Source organism: Anomaloglossus baeobatrachus, chromosome 6, assembly GCF_048569485.1.
Source record: "Anomaloglossus baeobatrachus isolate aAnoBae1 chromosome 6, aAnoBae1.hap1, whole genome shotgun sequence".
In the NCBI taxonomy this organism is placed as follows: Eukaryota; Metazoa; Chordata; class Amphibia; order Anura; family Aromobatidae; genus Anomaloglossus; species Anomaloglossus baeobatrachus.
Window position 1 is genome coordinate 511,593,312 of NC_134358.1, and position 15,445 is coordinate 511,608,756.

At 35.5% G+C, this 15,445-nt stretch overlaps 1 protein-coding gene across 1 annotated transcript in view; it reads right to left on the bottom strand.

Moving 5' to 3' along the window:
* The window catches only part of ADARB2 (adenosine deaminase RNA specific B2 (inactive)), a 998,136-nt gene extending 983,501 nt beyond the window's left edge, over positions 1-14,635 (bottom strand). The window contains exon 1 of the mRNA XM_075315471.1: positions 14,216-14,635. Coding sequence (XP_075171586.1) covers positions 14,216-14,312 — 97 coding nt within the window. The 5' untranslated portion in view covers positions 14,313-14,635. The remainder of the gene's footprint in view (positions 1-14,215) is intronic.
* Positions 14,636-15,445: the final 810 nt, after the last annotated feature.

Consider the following 15,445-nt stretch of genomic DNA (forward strand, 5'->3'; position numbering starts at 1 on the left):
CTGTCATAGGGAACAGTTTGGTCTGGAAAAAAAAAATCACAGTTACGATGAAACAAGCTCATTTATTGCTTTGGCAGAGTTGGGAGATGGAAAAATCAGACCGGTCCTTTTATCTCCAGCAGTTCTGTAATCTGTCTCAAAGTATTTGATTTCATACTGAAATAATCTCAGTTTTCCAGAGAACATAATCTACTCTTTTAACAGCGATGGCTTTTTGGTATATTATTATTATTATTATTATTATTATTATTATTATTATTATTATTATTATTATTATTTCTTTTAAATCATGTATATCTTATCTGTATCCTACCTGTATTGCGCACACATATTACATGCTTCTAGCTATAAATATAAATATATCTTACTTCTAAACATAAATAATATCTGTATACTACCTATATAATAAATATAAAGATATATTTCACCTATAAATGGAAATAATATCTTATCTGTATACTACCTGTATTATATATATATATATATATATATATAATATATAGAGTTAATATATTTTATATATATATATTTTTATATATATATATATATATATTTATTTAATATATATATATATATATATACACATATATATATAAAAAAATATCTTTTACTTATTACTATAAATGATATCTTATCTGTATACTACCTGTATCATAAATATTATGTTTTACCTATAACTATAAATAATATCTTATCTGAATACTACCTGCATAATAAATATATAAATATACTTTACCTATAAATGGAAATAATATCTTATCTGTATACTACCTGTATTTTATATATATATATATATATATATATATATATATATATATATATATATATATATGTATATATATATATATTACTTATTAATATAAATGATATCTTATCTGTGTACTACCTGTATTATAAATATATCAATATTATATTTTACCTATAATTATAAATAATGTCTTATCTGTATACTACCTATATTCTAAATCTATAAATATAAATATATTTTACTTATAAATTTAAATAATATCTTATCTGTATACTACCTGTGTTATGCCCACATATTACATGTTTGTAAATATAAATATATAAATATATTTAGCTTGAAAATATAACTATATCTTATCGGTATACTTCCTGTATTACGCACATCTATTACATGTTTGTAAATAGAAATATATAAACATTATTTGCTTATAAATATAACTATATAGTATTATCTGTAAACAACCTGTATTACACACATATTACATGCTTACAAATATAAATATATAAATATATTTTACTTATAAATAAAAATATATCTTATCTGTATTCTACCTGCATTATGCACACATATATATTTGTAAATATAAATACTTTATATAAATATAAACATTTTTTGTTTAGAAATATAACTATATCTTACTATCTGTATACTGCCTGTCTTACACCCATGTATTACATGCCTATAAATATATTTTGCTTATAAATATAACTATATCTTATCTATGCACTACCTGTTTTACCCACACGTATTGCATGCTTATAAATATAAATATATAAATATATTTTGCTTTTAAATATAACTATGCCTGCATTATGCACATGTATTACATGTTTGTAAAAATAAATATATTAATATATTTTGCTTATAAATATAACTATATCTTATTATCTGTATACTACCTGCATTACACACAATTACATGCTTAAAAATCTTGCAGTTTTTTATTTTTTTAAAAATGGTAAATATTATTGCACATTTAATAAGTAAAAATCGAAACCAATCAGAGCACATAACTACATCATATTTGTAATATTGGCTTCTGATAAGATTACTATACCAAGTCCAAATGAATTTCGGCGGTGTCGTAATCACATGACACTACGGGATCTCTGACCTCTTGTGGAGATCTGGTGGTATCATTCCCTATAGAGTAAGGTGGTTGATTAGTTTAGTTTTCGAGCTGACACTAATAACGAGTAGTGAAGGCCATCAATGACATGCAGTGCTGCAACCTCTAACATCTCTGTACCACACTGCACTATCCCTATCATTACTATGTGTACAGTGTAGGTTCAAGGGCTAAGACTTCTATGGATAACAAGAATATTCATAATATTATCTGATATTGTAACTCCGTCTCATTAAAACCATTAGGGCCAATCTCCAATACTAGACATAGATAAGTAAGAATGTAATCCTGTGTCTGATACAGACGATATGTCTGATACTCAATGCAAAGAGGCTACGGCCCTTAGTTCTCGTGATCAGTTGGGATCTCATTGGTCAAACCAGCACAACACACCTAATCATATCAAATCCTATGGATATGCTTCAAATTTTTGAGGGTGTGAAACCCACCTAAAGCCCTGGGCATAAAATGCCATAAACCATAAAACAATGTTGTATCATATTGAAAAACCTAACAGAGATTGGTGAAACGAGCTTCAAAGTATAAAGAAGTTTCAGAATTTTAATCACCATCCAATTTCATGTGGTGTCTTTAAAAGTTCCCAAATCCTAGGTTCTTTGGCATAAAAAATCTGAACTCTGACCAAAAAAACAGATGGCATATCCTCGGCCCAGAGATATCATCCTGTACAACAAACCAAAGCTTTACTTAACCTAAAGCTCATTTGGTCTGATAGCAGATTTCTGTTTTGGCTTACAAAAGGGCAGCTTAAGGAGTGGACAACCTAGACTTCTCCATCTTGGGTTCTGTTCAGGCAAATGTATTTTGGATTAGCATGCTGTCCATATGTCCAAAATCATAGCATGCACTCAACACACCGTTGCATGTATGTTTGGCAGATGAGGCAGTGCTATTTTCATTGGTACAGTGCTCCTGTGTGTATGAGCACATGATGTGACTTGTTCAAGACTTGCAACATAGCATAACAAATAGCACAAGCAAGTGAAGGGTGTGGAGAATATCATTGTTTAACGCACCACTCCAGTGTTTTGGGGTTTTTCACTGTTATAGTGTCACTTTAAATGTAAGCCCGTCTTATACACACCTTTTGGCGTTTTCATACTTTACCGATTCCGCCCCATGCCAGAACGAGGCTCTCCTTGATTTCTATTGAGTTGTGACCTCCGGGACACTCCATGAAACACTAGAGCTGTTGACTAGTCAGTTTTCAGAACGGACCGACCAGAGCATTGCTGGAAAAGCATGAAGGCGTTATCATACTTTTCCGATTCCGCCCCGGTTACACTGCAACATCTTGTTTCTGTAACTGCTGACTGTCAGGGTGTGTGACGTTACATCACAGGCGCTCAATGCAAGTCTATGAGAGCAAGAATGAGGCCATAATAATGCCAGAATGAGACTCTCATAGGGTTGTATTGAGTTATGATCTACAACACGTTCCATGAAACACTGAAACTGTTGACTAGTCACTTTTCAGAGCGGACCGACCGCAGAACCGCTGGAAAAGCATGAAGGCGTTATCATACTTTTCCGATTCCGCCCCGGTTCCACGGCAACATCTTGTGTCTGTAACTGCTGACTGTCAGGGTGTGAGAAGTTGCATCACAGGCGCTCAATACAAGTTTATGAGAGCAAGAATGAGGCCATAACGATGCGAGAACGAGGCTCTCATAGAGTTGTATTGAATTGTGACCTCCGACACGCTCCATGAAACACTGCAGTTATTGACTAGTCAGTTTTCAGAGCGGACCAACTGGAGCACCGCTGGAAAAGCATGAAGGCGTTATCATACTTTTCCAATTCCGCCTCGGTTTCACGGCAACATCTAATGTCTGTAACTTCTGACTTTCATGGTGTCAGAAGTTACATCACAGGCGTTCAATACAAGTCTATGAAAGCAAGACTTAAGGGCCATTTACCTGCTGCGACATCGCTAACGATATATCGTTGGAGTCACTATGTTTGTGACGCACATCCGGCGTCATTAGCAACATCGCAGCGTGTGATACCTTTGTTCGACCTAAAACGATCGCAAAAGAGGTAAAAATCGTTGGTTTTGGAGAGGTGGTTCACTTACCAAAAATCGTTGTGTGGTCAGTAGCGATGTTGTTCGGCGTTCCTGCGTGACACCGCAGGAACGAGGAACCTCACCTCGCCGGCAATGAGGAAGGAAGGAGGTGGGCGGGATGTTCGGCCCGCTCAACTCCGCCCCTCCTCTGCTATTGGGCGGCCGCTTAGTGACATCGCTATGACGCCGAACGAACCGCCCCCTTAGAAAGGAGGCGGTTCGCTGGTCACAGCGACGTCGCTAAGCAGGTAAGTACGTGTGACAGGTGTAAGCGATGTTGTGCGCCACGGGCAGCGATTTGCCTGTGACACACAACCGACGGGGGCGGGTACGCTCGCTAGCGATATCGGTACCCATATCGCAGCGTGTAAAGTACCCTTGGGGTCATAATGATGCCAGAACAAGGCTCTCATAGGGTTGTATTGAGTTGCGACCTCCGGCATACTTCATTAAACACTGAAGCTGTTGACTAGTCACTTTTCAGAGTGGACCGACCGGAGCACAGCTGGAAAAGCATGAAGGCGGAGGAAGATGAGTATAAGACAGGGCTCAAAGGATTTAGATTTAAAGCACCACTACAGCGGTGCAATTAATAAAAACACTATACTAGTGCTTTACATTTGGGAAGTTACTATATATTTGATATCTCTAAAGAAATATCGCAAAGAAATAGCATTATAGTAATTTACACCATAAAAAGCAAAAGTTCTGAATAAATATCAGAACATAGATTCTTCTCACAACCATAAAATAAGAAAACAGCATATAGTGGTACACAAGGTGGTGAGTCTACAACATCTGTTTCTCCTATCTCATGGTATTAAAATTTTTATTAATATGTATAGCTTGCAACTCTTGCTAAAAAATGAAAATGTGACTTGTGCAAAGCACCTGAATCAACAAGAAAACGCTGACAGTCTGAAAGTATAACAATAATAGAATGGGAGTAAAAATAGAAAACAGTAAAAAAAAAAATAAAATAACTTGTCGGATGATGGCACAAAGAGAATAATAGACTTTGCTGGCCCTAAACTACGAAAGTTTAAAAAAGTTTTGTAAACAATTGGACGTTTTTTAATTTATAGCAACCTCTCAGATCAATGCAATCATAATTTAAGTCGTTCTTGGAAAATGGAATTTGATACTTGCTCTGGGCAGTGCTGCTTCATTTTGTGACATCGGTTATAGTCTTGAGAATATGATATATGGAATAAGACATCATTCTACTATATCAGCATTGGATTAGATTAACCCAAAAAGAGACCTTTGGCAGACTAATGGGCCATACATTTCCAGCAGAAGACAACCTGATTTGGAACTGTCTTTGGAGCCCAACACTTGTCAATAAGTCTATTTCTATAGATGTGTGGCACTCCAGTTGTCACGGGAGCCACAGTGGCATTGTTCTCCTCACCAGGATCAATGCTATGCTTGGAGGCAGCGTGGGAACCTCTCCTTGTCAGGAACATCACATGCAACATCTCCTACTCCAGGTCAGCAGGGGGAGCTCATAACCTGTTTTGAGGGAGTCTCTCTGACATGCTGAACTGGGGAAAGGGTTAGAGTGTACAGATGGGAAGTCAGGCAGAACAGTGTTGGCGAGGAGAAAGAGCGGTTGCAGTTTGAGAGCTTCTGTGTGAGCTTTCCAGGACCGAGCGCGAGAACGGGACACCGGGGTCCTCGGTTACTGGGTACTAACGGCCCAGTAGCAAAACCTGGAGGGCAAGAGATTCTACATCCCTTGCCTATCATAGTTCCAAGATGCAGCAGCAATATAGAACCCAGGATCGCAGTAATACAAGCGGATCCCAATACCGGTTCACGTTGCCCGTCACAGGGGACAATCATCTTCAAGTAGAGAGAGAGAGAAGGGGACACTGTGCTGCTCCAGGCTGCAGCAGCTCCCACCAAAAGTGCATTAAAGAAGGCCTCCAACCCGCCAGGCAAGGAGAGATCCACGCTGCTTCTAGGCTGACCGGACCACTGTAAACCTGGGCCATAACACCCGACCAGTAAAGGTAAAGAGGAAACTATCACCTTGTGCCATCCAGTTTCTGTCGGCATCCCAGCCCTGCATCCCATTGCATGACTACAACCCCCGCTATCCTCCTGGGGCCCACTCTGCCTGTGGTGAGTGATCACACCTGAGCTGCACTACTATCAGCCCCAGCAAGCAATTCTGCTGCGGCGACTACTCCCTGGCCGCATACCACAGGTGGCGTCACGACCAACTCTCCCAAGTACCCTGCTTCCCCACCTTTTACTGTACGCCTCAGGGCAACGGAACCGGGCAAGGCCACCCGTGTCATCGCCTGACCCGAACCGAAATGGCCTGGCAATGAGTAGGTTAACCTCCTGCCCAGTGGGGAGCTACAGATGTCATACACAAATACCATATTTGACCTTAATCATCATGTGATTCGTGTGTTATTGAACACAAAATTACATGATGATGAGGATCACATAGAGTATTTGTGTATGACATTTTTAGAAATAGAAAGTCTATTATAAGTGACTTTCATATGTTCTGTATAGATGGAGAGTAGAACATCTGGATCACTTCATTCCTTAGGATTAAACATAAGCGGACCAGTGGAAGTAAGGGTTCTCGGGTTCAGCCGGACTTTAGATAAAGTTCGGTTTGGGACCCGGACTTGACCTGAATCCCAATGGAAGTCACCATATGCAGCCAACCATAAACAGATCACTTCTGGAAGAGAGTGGACGGGGTTTTTCCATTTTTTTCGGTTTGGTGCACACTAAATCTCATCACGCTGCTGTTACCCCCTGTATGAGCCAATGAAACACTGCAAGAAGCTTGCACTCGGCTGAGCACTATGTGTACCCGAGCACAGTGATACTCGTAGGAGTGGTTTGCCTATGTACAGCACCCAAACCCAAACACTGTACTTAAGACTAGAGATTAGCGGAATCATTGAACTTTGGGTTAAACAGGTTCAGCTGGACTATAGAAAAAGTTCTCTTTGGGACCCGGACTTGACTCGAACCTCATTGAAAGTCACTGCTTGGGCAATTCGGGTCTCCGTCAATATGCAGCCAGCCATAAACAGATCACTTCTGGGGGAGGGAGAGCAGGGTTTTTTCATTTTTACTCTCCCAGTGAGAGCCATTCAGAGAATCTAAACAGCTCGCTCTAGGCCGAGAACAGAGTGTACCCTAGCATAGCGATGCTCACTGGAGTGGTTAGCATATGTAAAGCACCCAAACTCGAACACTGATTTTTTTTTTTTTGTAAAGTCTGTGTTCAGTACAAACATCAAACTTTAAAATTCTGGTCCGCTCATCTTTACTTGGAACCCCCCCCAAAAAAAATATAAAGATATCAATGTGGCCTCAATACATCTTAACCATGGGGCAAATTTTAAAAATCAAGGACACAAATTGTAATAGTAATCATAAAACCTAATATTATTTTAGAACATTTCCTATTTATTAGTGGCAATGGAAAACAATTTGTACGGTAATGAAATATCAAGAATTTTTATGCCGTGACCTAATATATTCATGTTCATGCATCAAAAAGTGAAGGTTCACTTTAAGCAATATTTTAATTAAAACATGACCTCCTGCCAACCCATGGTGTGCCCAGAAACCTATCCTGTACATATCCTTTGATCAAGAGATTAGCTTAACAAGAATTACATTTCCTTTTAGTATCAAGCTAAGCTTGTGTATATGAAAAGAGCATCTTTCCTTCACTGGCTGCTTCCACAGATCACATTTCTGTCTTTCTACCAAGTTACCACAATTCCAGTACAAACATTTCTTGGCTCATGTTACATTATGTAATTGAAAACATTTTTTCCTGGAAACCATAGGGATTTATTTTAAGCAATTAGCACCTTATGTAGCTCTGTAAAGTCTAGAACAGTGCCGTCTGCAGGCAGCTATGTTTTCTGTCATTTTGGATTTTCTCGGTTTCTTACCTTTTTATGAGATTTGTTGAATTTCAGTGATTTTGCATTATTATTTGTATATAAAATGAATTTAAAATCTCCTTTTTTGCTATATTTTGAATTGACTGTTATATATTTGCTACAGCATCAAACATCATAGAGTATGAATAAGTTGAAAAAAAAAATATAAATAAATAAATAAAATTGTCACAATAACAAATTACAAAATGCAATAAAACACTAATAATCGGGCCACTTTTAACTTTCTTAGTTATGCACATTAAAAGCATTAAGTCCAAAAATTAGGTTCCAGTGGCAAATTTCTAAACTGGTCAAATTGATCTGTCCTTACGGAAAACAATGTTAAAGTTTTATTTTCACATTTTTTTGTAAAAATGTCACCTGTTTTTAATTCCATTTTACTGCAAGTATTTTATATAGCATTTTTTATTTTGTGACACTGAAAACATTTTTTTTCTGGTATTTTTTAAGTGTCATAAAGAAAAAAAGAAAAAAACATAACTAGGCCATGCTGCTTTGTGAGCAAAACATTCAGCACTCAAAAATGCACAATAAAATGCAATAAAAAAATAGGAAACTTTTTAATTTATTGTAGACTTTAATGTACCTATATGCATAAAAAATGCTAACGAAAAATAGAGCAAAAAATGCACCCAAAAAAACAGTTAAAATAATGTGTGAAACCAACCTAATAGCAATTATAATAGTAAAATAAATAATAAAGTGAGATTAGATGATAATAAAGTCTGTAAATATTATGTCCTGAAGTTCTAAACACTATATATAGAATCCATTCAGGTATATAGGCAGTCTATTTATATACATAATTCACTATACATCATAAAAGTATTAAAAGTTGATGGAAAATATTGGATTTGTCATTAGCATACCATATGTCAATGTAATGTGCTTCATCAGCTGTCATATTTGTGTTGGCAAAATAATATTCTCTTAAAACAAAAATGTTGATAAAGAAGACGTAATATACAGCTGTCAATAGCCTGGAAATGTCAACGCTTATGAAAGAAGCCTCAAACTTAGCAATTTATTTTTGGCAATATGTCTGGTTTGGGATTAGTTTGTTTTCTTAGTTTTTTTTTTTTCATGGTAAAAATAAATATGTTGTGCAAAATTATAATTTTTTGTTCCTGTAGGCTTCAGACATAATCCATGAAGAGGCCGGATTCTAGAAGCCAAAGCTAAGAGTCATTAGACAAAATGGTTCAGCTCTTTAGTAAGCTAAATAATGACCTGGCTTATTACCATGCCGGACTGGCCAGGAACTAAATAGCGACCAGTCCGATGACGGTCAATGCTGTATCACACTATTGATTTTGTGATAAAGGACACCTGACATTGCACCGAGCAGCCAATGAGAACTGGTGTCAATCAGTGACTTGTTCATCCCCTTGATTATCTGGAGATCTAGATCATAGTGCGCTACCGCACTTCATTATATGGCACTGATTAGATTTACAACAATGCATGAACATACAGAGATATTCATAGAAAGTCTTTGCATGGTAAACAAGTTTTTATTTAAAATACAACTATATTACAAATTACTATACATGGAGAGGTAAGCCGGCATTGTTTTCTTCTTTTGTTCTAAAGAGTACAAAGGATGGGCTTTTAAAATGTAATAAATACAGTAGATGATAGATAGATAGACAGACAGACAGACAGATAGATAGATAGATAGACAGACAGATAGATAGATAGATAGATAGACAGACAGACAGACAGACAAACAGACAGATAGATAGATAGATAGATAGATAGATAGATAGATAGATAGATAGATAGATAGATAGACAGATACTATGCTTTTTGCACCCAAGGCAAGTTTGCTATATAGCCCTGTATTTATTTGCTATGGATAAGGCAAGGTAGCCCGTTGGGGCCCCTCTACTCCTGGCTCCCAGTGGATATTTACTTGTCCAACAATGGCTCTGCACAAATATTTAAAAGAAAAAAATAAATAAATAGATAGATAGATAGATAGACTGATGGATATATATATATATATATATATATATATATATATATATATATATATATTTATTTAGGTGGATAGATAGACGGATTAATAGATAGATAGATAAATAGATATAGATACATGGATACATTGATGGATAGATAGATAGATAGATAGATAGATTAAGTGATAGACAGATGTATAGATAGATACATAGATAGATAGATCGTGAGACGGATGAACAAAAAGATAGATAGATAGATAGATAGATAGATGGATAGGTAGATATATAGATAGTTAGATGGATAGATAGGGAGATGATAGATCATTTATAGATGGTATATAGATGGATGCATGGATAGATAGATAGATAGATAGATAGATAGATGGATAGATATAGATGCATGGATATATGGATGGATAGATAGATTAAGTGATAGATAGATAGATGGATAGCTAGATAGTGAAACGGATGAACAAACAGATAGATAGATAAATAGATAGATAGATAGATAGACGGATAGCTAGATATACAGATATATAGATAGATGGATAGATAGGGAGATGATAGATCATTTATAGATGATATATAGATAGATATATGGATAGAGATAGATAGATAGATAGATAGATACATGGATAGACAATGACACTTCTACAGAGCATGTAAATTTGTCAAATATACATGAATAGATATACAGGTCATAGATTTTACCCTATTTACATTTCTACATGCACATTATGTTTATTGTAATCTTCCATTTCATGCTTCCACTTATGAGCCGATATTATATGTTATCCAACATTCCATGAGAAATAAGCTATACATAGCACAAGTATATACAAAATAAATAGATTTACATATGTACATAATTATTATATCAGGTTTTCATATTGAATTATTGGTCTAGCAATTCTAACATCATCGATTCTCCAAACTAAGGCCATATTGCTACTATTCATTTATGGCTTAACTTAGGCCTAGCACAACTCCTCTAAGGCCCACACTCCTGTACTACTGCTGTAATGCCAAGACCTCTACATATGACAGCGATGTCTCCTTCTGTAAAAACTAAAATTTGAGGGTAGAAAAAAACCCCCTGATAACATACAGGAGGGACAGCAACGACAGAACAATGCTGGTAATATTATAAGCATATTATTATTGTTTGAGCTGTCAAGTCTCTGCACTGGGTAAGATAGTGACAGCCCTGACAAGGATCACACCACATGCAGATGTTGACATTCTAAAGGATATTTAAAGTTAAATCTGCAAACCTGGGAGTGACGAGCGTCTTCCTTTTGAATTTCATTTAGAACCATATGGGTTTCTTAGAGAATGTTATGAATACACGAAAGTGATCTCAGGAAGTGGAATAATTACCAAGAATTACAGTTCACACATTGGAAATTTGAATTGCAATATCTAAAGATGAAAAATTCTTCATCTATATAAAAAATGTCACATTTTTTTAAATTTAATTTTTAATTTTGTCACAATGTGCATCAGTTATGTGTATTTCTACACACGTACTATGTGTAAAAGATAAAGAAAATATTGACAATTGGGAAGGACTTTAAAGGATATATATATTTTAACACTAGAAGTCAAAGGAATTTCGAGCTCCATAGGGCTCCAATGGTAGAAATGTTAAATGACCTCTCTCTGGGACATCTAGTGTTAAACAAATATATATATATATATATATATATATATATATATGCATCACAACATTTATTTTTTTTTAAAAAGTATGGCTTAATTAATTAGGTGGCATGACATTTTTATTTACCTTCTTTTTTTAGTCATATATAAATGTATATAAAATTCAATTACATGTATTATTTCCCTGAGGCTAGGACTTATTAATTAGTGTATATGCTAAAAAAAACAACGTAATGGTGGGTTGTGTATACCATATAATATTATGTACAATGTGGAAAGAATAATGTTTACACCTAGTTTCGCTGATAGATAGAAGCATTTCAAGTAATAGAGAAATATACAGCTAACGGGTGAGACCTCAGAAGGCTTCAAGCTTCACAATATTGGTAGATCTCAAAAATCACCATCCGTTAAAGGCTATCAAAATCATCAAGGTCATTTAAAATCAACCCCTATCATTCACGGCTCAGATTAATTTATGCTGCAGAATGTATTATTTTAATTTAATGATTAATCAGAATTAAGATTTTTTTTTTCTAATAGTCGTATTTTAATTTATTTTCAAATTTTTTTATCAATTAAATATTTTGTCCCTTTTTTATTTTCTTCCTATATAAAATCTCAACACTTCAAAGAAAAAAAGGCAGTATGCTGCACCTTATAAGCTTTCTGGCTTTATTGTTGGCGTGGAAACAAACAAAACAGCTAATTGGTGTGAAAGAAAAAAAACAAAACAATCAAATCAGACTAGCAGCAATAAATTATTTACAATTTTGGATTTAGATTAACTCGGAATGAAGTCGTGTGGAACCGGAGTGAATGTTGACTTTGTTACAAAAGGTCACCTAATAGACTGCGCTGAATAGTGGTCAAGTCTGTAATACACTAGGTGACGTAATTTACTATTATTTCCTATTGTGATATGACCTATTTTTAGATTGATCCTTAGATTAAAAGTAAAGTTTATAAAAGTTGAGAATTTTGGGGGTTTCAACTTAGTTTTTATCACTCCTTGCTGTAGCTGAGCTATGTGTAATTTTCAGACCTGCTCTTATTGAAAATAGCACCTTTCATTTAGGATGGCAAAGGAACAGTCAAAAGTGCTAAATTAAACATTTTCACAAGTTGTTTCTGTTTCTCAAACATTTCAAGGGGTACTATGTATCTTTTAACCCTTACCTGGAAAACCATTCCACACATAGATCTTGTTGGGGCCTCCAAACTGAAGCCCAGAATCTCTTTTTGCATGTTTCGGGAGTTGTAATCAGTTTGATTACCTTTGCATTATGTGTTTTTGTTATTATTGCATACATTGTACCTTCTTTATACAGTTTCTTTAAACAGGGTATTATCAGCTTGTTTACATTTGAATTCTTTATTTTTGTTATTACATACATTATATCTTCTTAAACAGTTTCTTTAGATTTGAATTTTTGTTTTTTTTTGTTATTATTACATACATTGTATCTTCCTTATACAGTTTATTAACACAGGGTGTTATCAGATTGTATATATTTGAATTCTTTTTGTTATTATTATATACAGTGTATCTTCTTCATAGAGTTTCTTTACACAGGGTGTTGTTATCAGATTATATATATTTGAATTCTTTATTTTTGTTATTATTACATATATTGTATTTTCTTTATACAGTTTCTTTAAATAGAGTGTTGATGATAGTTTATTTACAGTTCTTTGTTTTTGTTATTATTACATACATTGTATCTTCTTCATAGAGTTTCTTTACACCTGGTGTTGTTATCAGCTTGGTTACATTTGAATTCTTTATTTTTTGTTATTATTACATATATTGTATTTTCTTTATACCGTATTTTTATACAAGGTGTTGTTATCAGATTGTTTACATTTCTTTATTTTTATTATTACATATATTGTATTTTCTTTATACCGTATTTTTATACAAGGTGTTGTTATCAGATTGTTTACATTTCTTTATTTTTGTTATTATTACATATATTGTATTTTCTTTATACCGTATTTTTATACAAGGTGTTGTTATCAGATTGTTTACATTTCTTTATTTTTGTTATTATTATATACATTTTATCTTCATACATTTTCTTTACACAGGGTGTTGTTATCAGATTGTATATATTTGAATTCTTTTTGTTATTATTATATACATTGTATCTTCTTCATACAGTTTCTTTACACTAGGTTTTCAACTTATGACGCTACGCACAATTCTTAGTTTTGCCATATATAAGTTGGACACTCATTATCTTCACTTCTTAACTTTATTAACCCTTCCAACAACCTCTCCAACAGATAATGCAGCATTGTAACCTCCAACAGTTCAAACAGGTCAAAAATCCCATAAAACACACATGCACAACTACTGTACATTGCTTCTAAGAGACTTCTGCTGCTGCTACAGCCTGAGTTTACTCTCTGAAAGCATGAGACATTTCTATCCTTAGACTTGCTGCTGTTAAGAACTGGCAGGGATCATGTGCTAAATGTCTGTGACAAGAGGAAACAAAGCTACAGACATGCTAATGATTCTCATTGGGGAGGAAATGAGGGCTGCTGAAGAACAAGCTGTAGGACATTGATCTCTACAAATCACCCTAGGAAGATACAGCCATAGCTCCTCTAATCAGGTACTGTACCATAATAACACATGAATAAGATGCTGGATCTTACCTTTCCTCTTAGATCTCCTTCTTCTCCTCTTAGACTTGAATTTGAGTTGACTACTTGGACAGGCTGAGGTCCTGCTGCTGCCCAGAACTGAAGCCATGGATGGAGAACAGCTGAGTGCAATGTTTGTAGAATAGTCACCAATTTGCTTCTGCTAATGGGATTTCAGTGCTTGCTTGGTATATACCTCTGTAGCTGCTGATGTATCCTGCTGGATTTTGTTCTGGCATGTAGTCACTTGCTATTAGCTGTGTTAAGTGTCTTTTATCTTCTTTGCATGCTTGGGAAGCTGCTGGTAAAGCTGCTGGATCAGCTCTCAGTATAAGGCTGTCTTCCTCTTAGCAGGGGCTGCAAATGCTCTGAATCTACTTTTTGCACCTCTGCTAGTCGTTTGGCACAAGCCACTTTGAAGCCAATCATGCAGGGAGCCTGTCTATTTGCTATAGCAAAGTCTAATTAGATCCAATCAGAACTGTCTCCTGGCTCTGACATCACACCATCATCAGCCCCTCTCCCTCTGTTATCCCCCTTGTCAGCCTGCAAATTCAGCTCCCATTTGGGCTGATGGATATGCTTAGGACCTGATAGAAAGAAAAAGAGAAGGAAGAAGAAGAAGCTGCACTGTAGGGGCTAGGAACATATCTGGAAGAAGCCTGGGGGGCATCTTAAAGAATGCAGGCTATAAAAGCATCTCTTTGCCACATGGGCAGAACATTATGTTTGCGGACCCTGCTTACAACTAGTTCTCAGGGCAAAGAGTTTTTATTAACTAGTTCTCCAGAAGGCATAGAAGTATAGTATTTGATTTTGCATGGAGGGTTGTAGATTGTGTCAGTTTCCATGGAAAGGGAGCTGAGATCCTAGACAAAGTGTATGATTATATATATAGAAAGGAGAAGACAAGTGCAGATCACTGATGAAGTGTGTGAATCATATAGACTGAATGTAAGACGAAGCTCTGTCTGCTGTATAGGTGGGAGATAAAATATTAAAGATACTCCTTTAAGTGCATTGTTACATACTGTATCTATAAAGTTTGTTTATGACTTCTGTGTACTTGGTTACATTGTTTATAAGACACACTTGGTAAACCTTATGTCACGATTCCTCCGTGCAGAGCATTTAATACACTAGGAGATGCTCTTCTGCGCTTTCCTAGACTACTGAGCTGACAGTGACACTCCTCTGTGCAGAGCATCTTGCACATTAGGAGATGCTCTGCTGTGTTTTCCT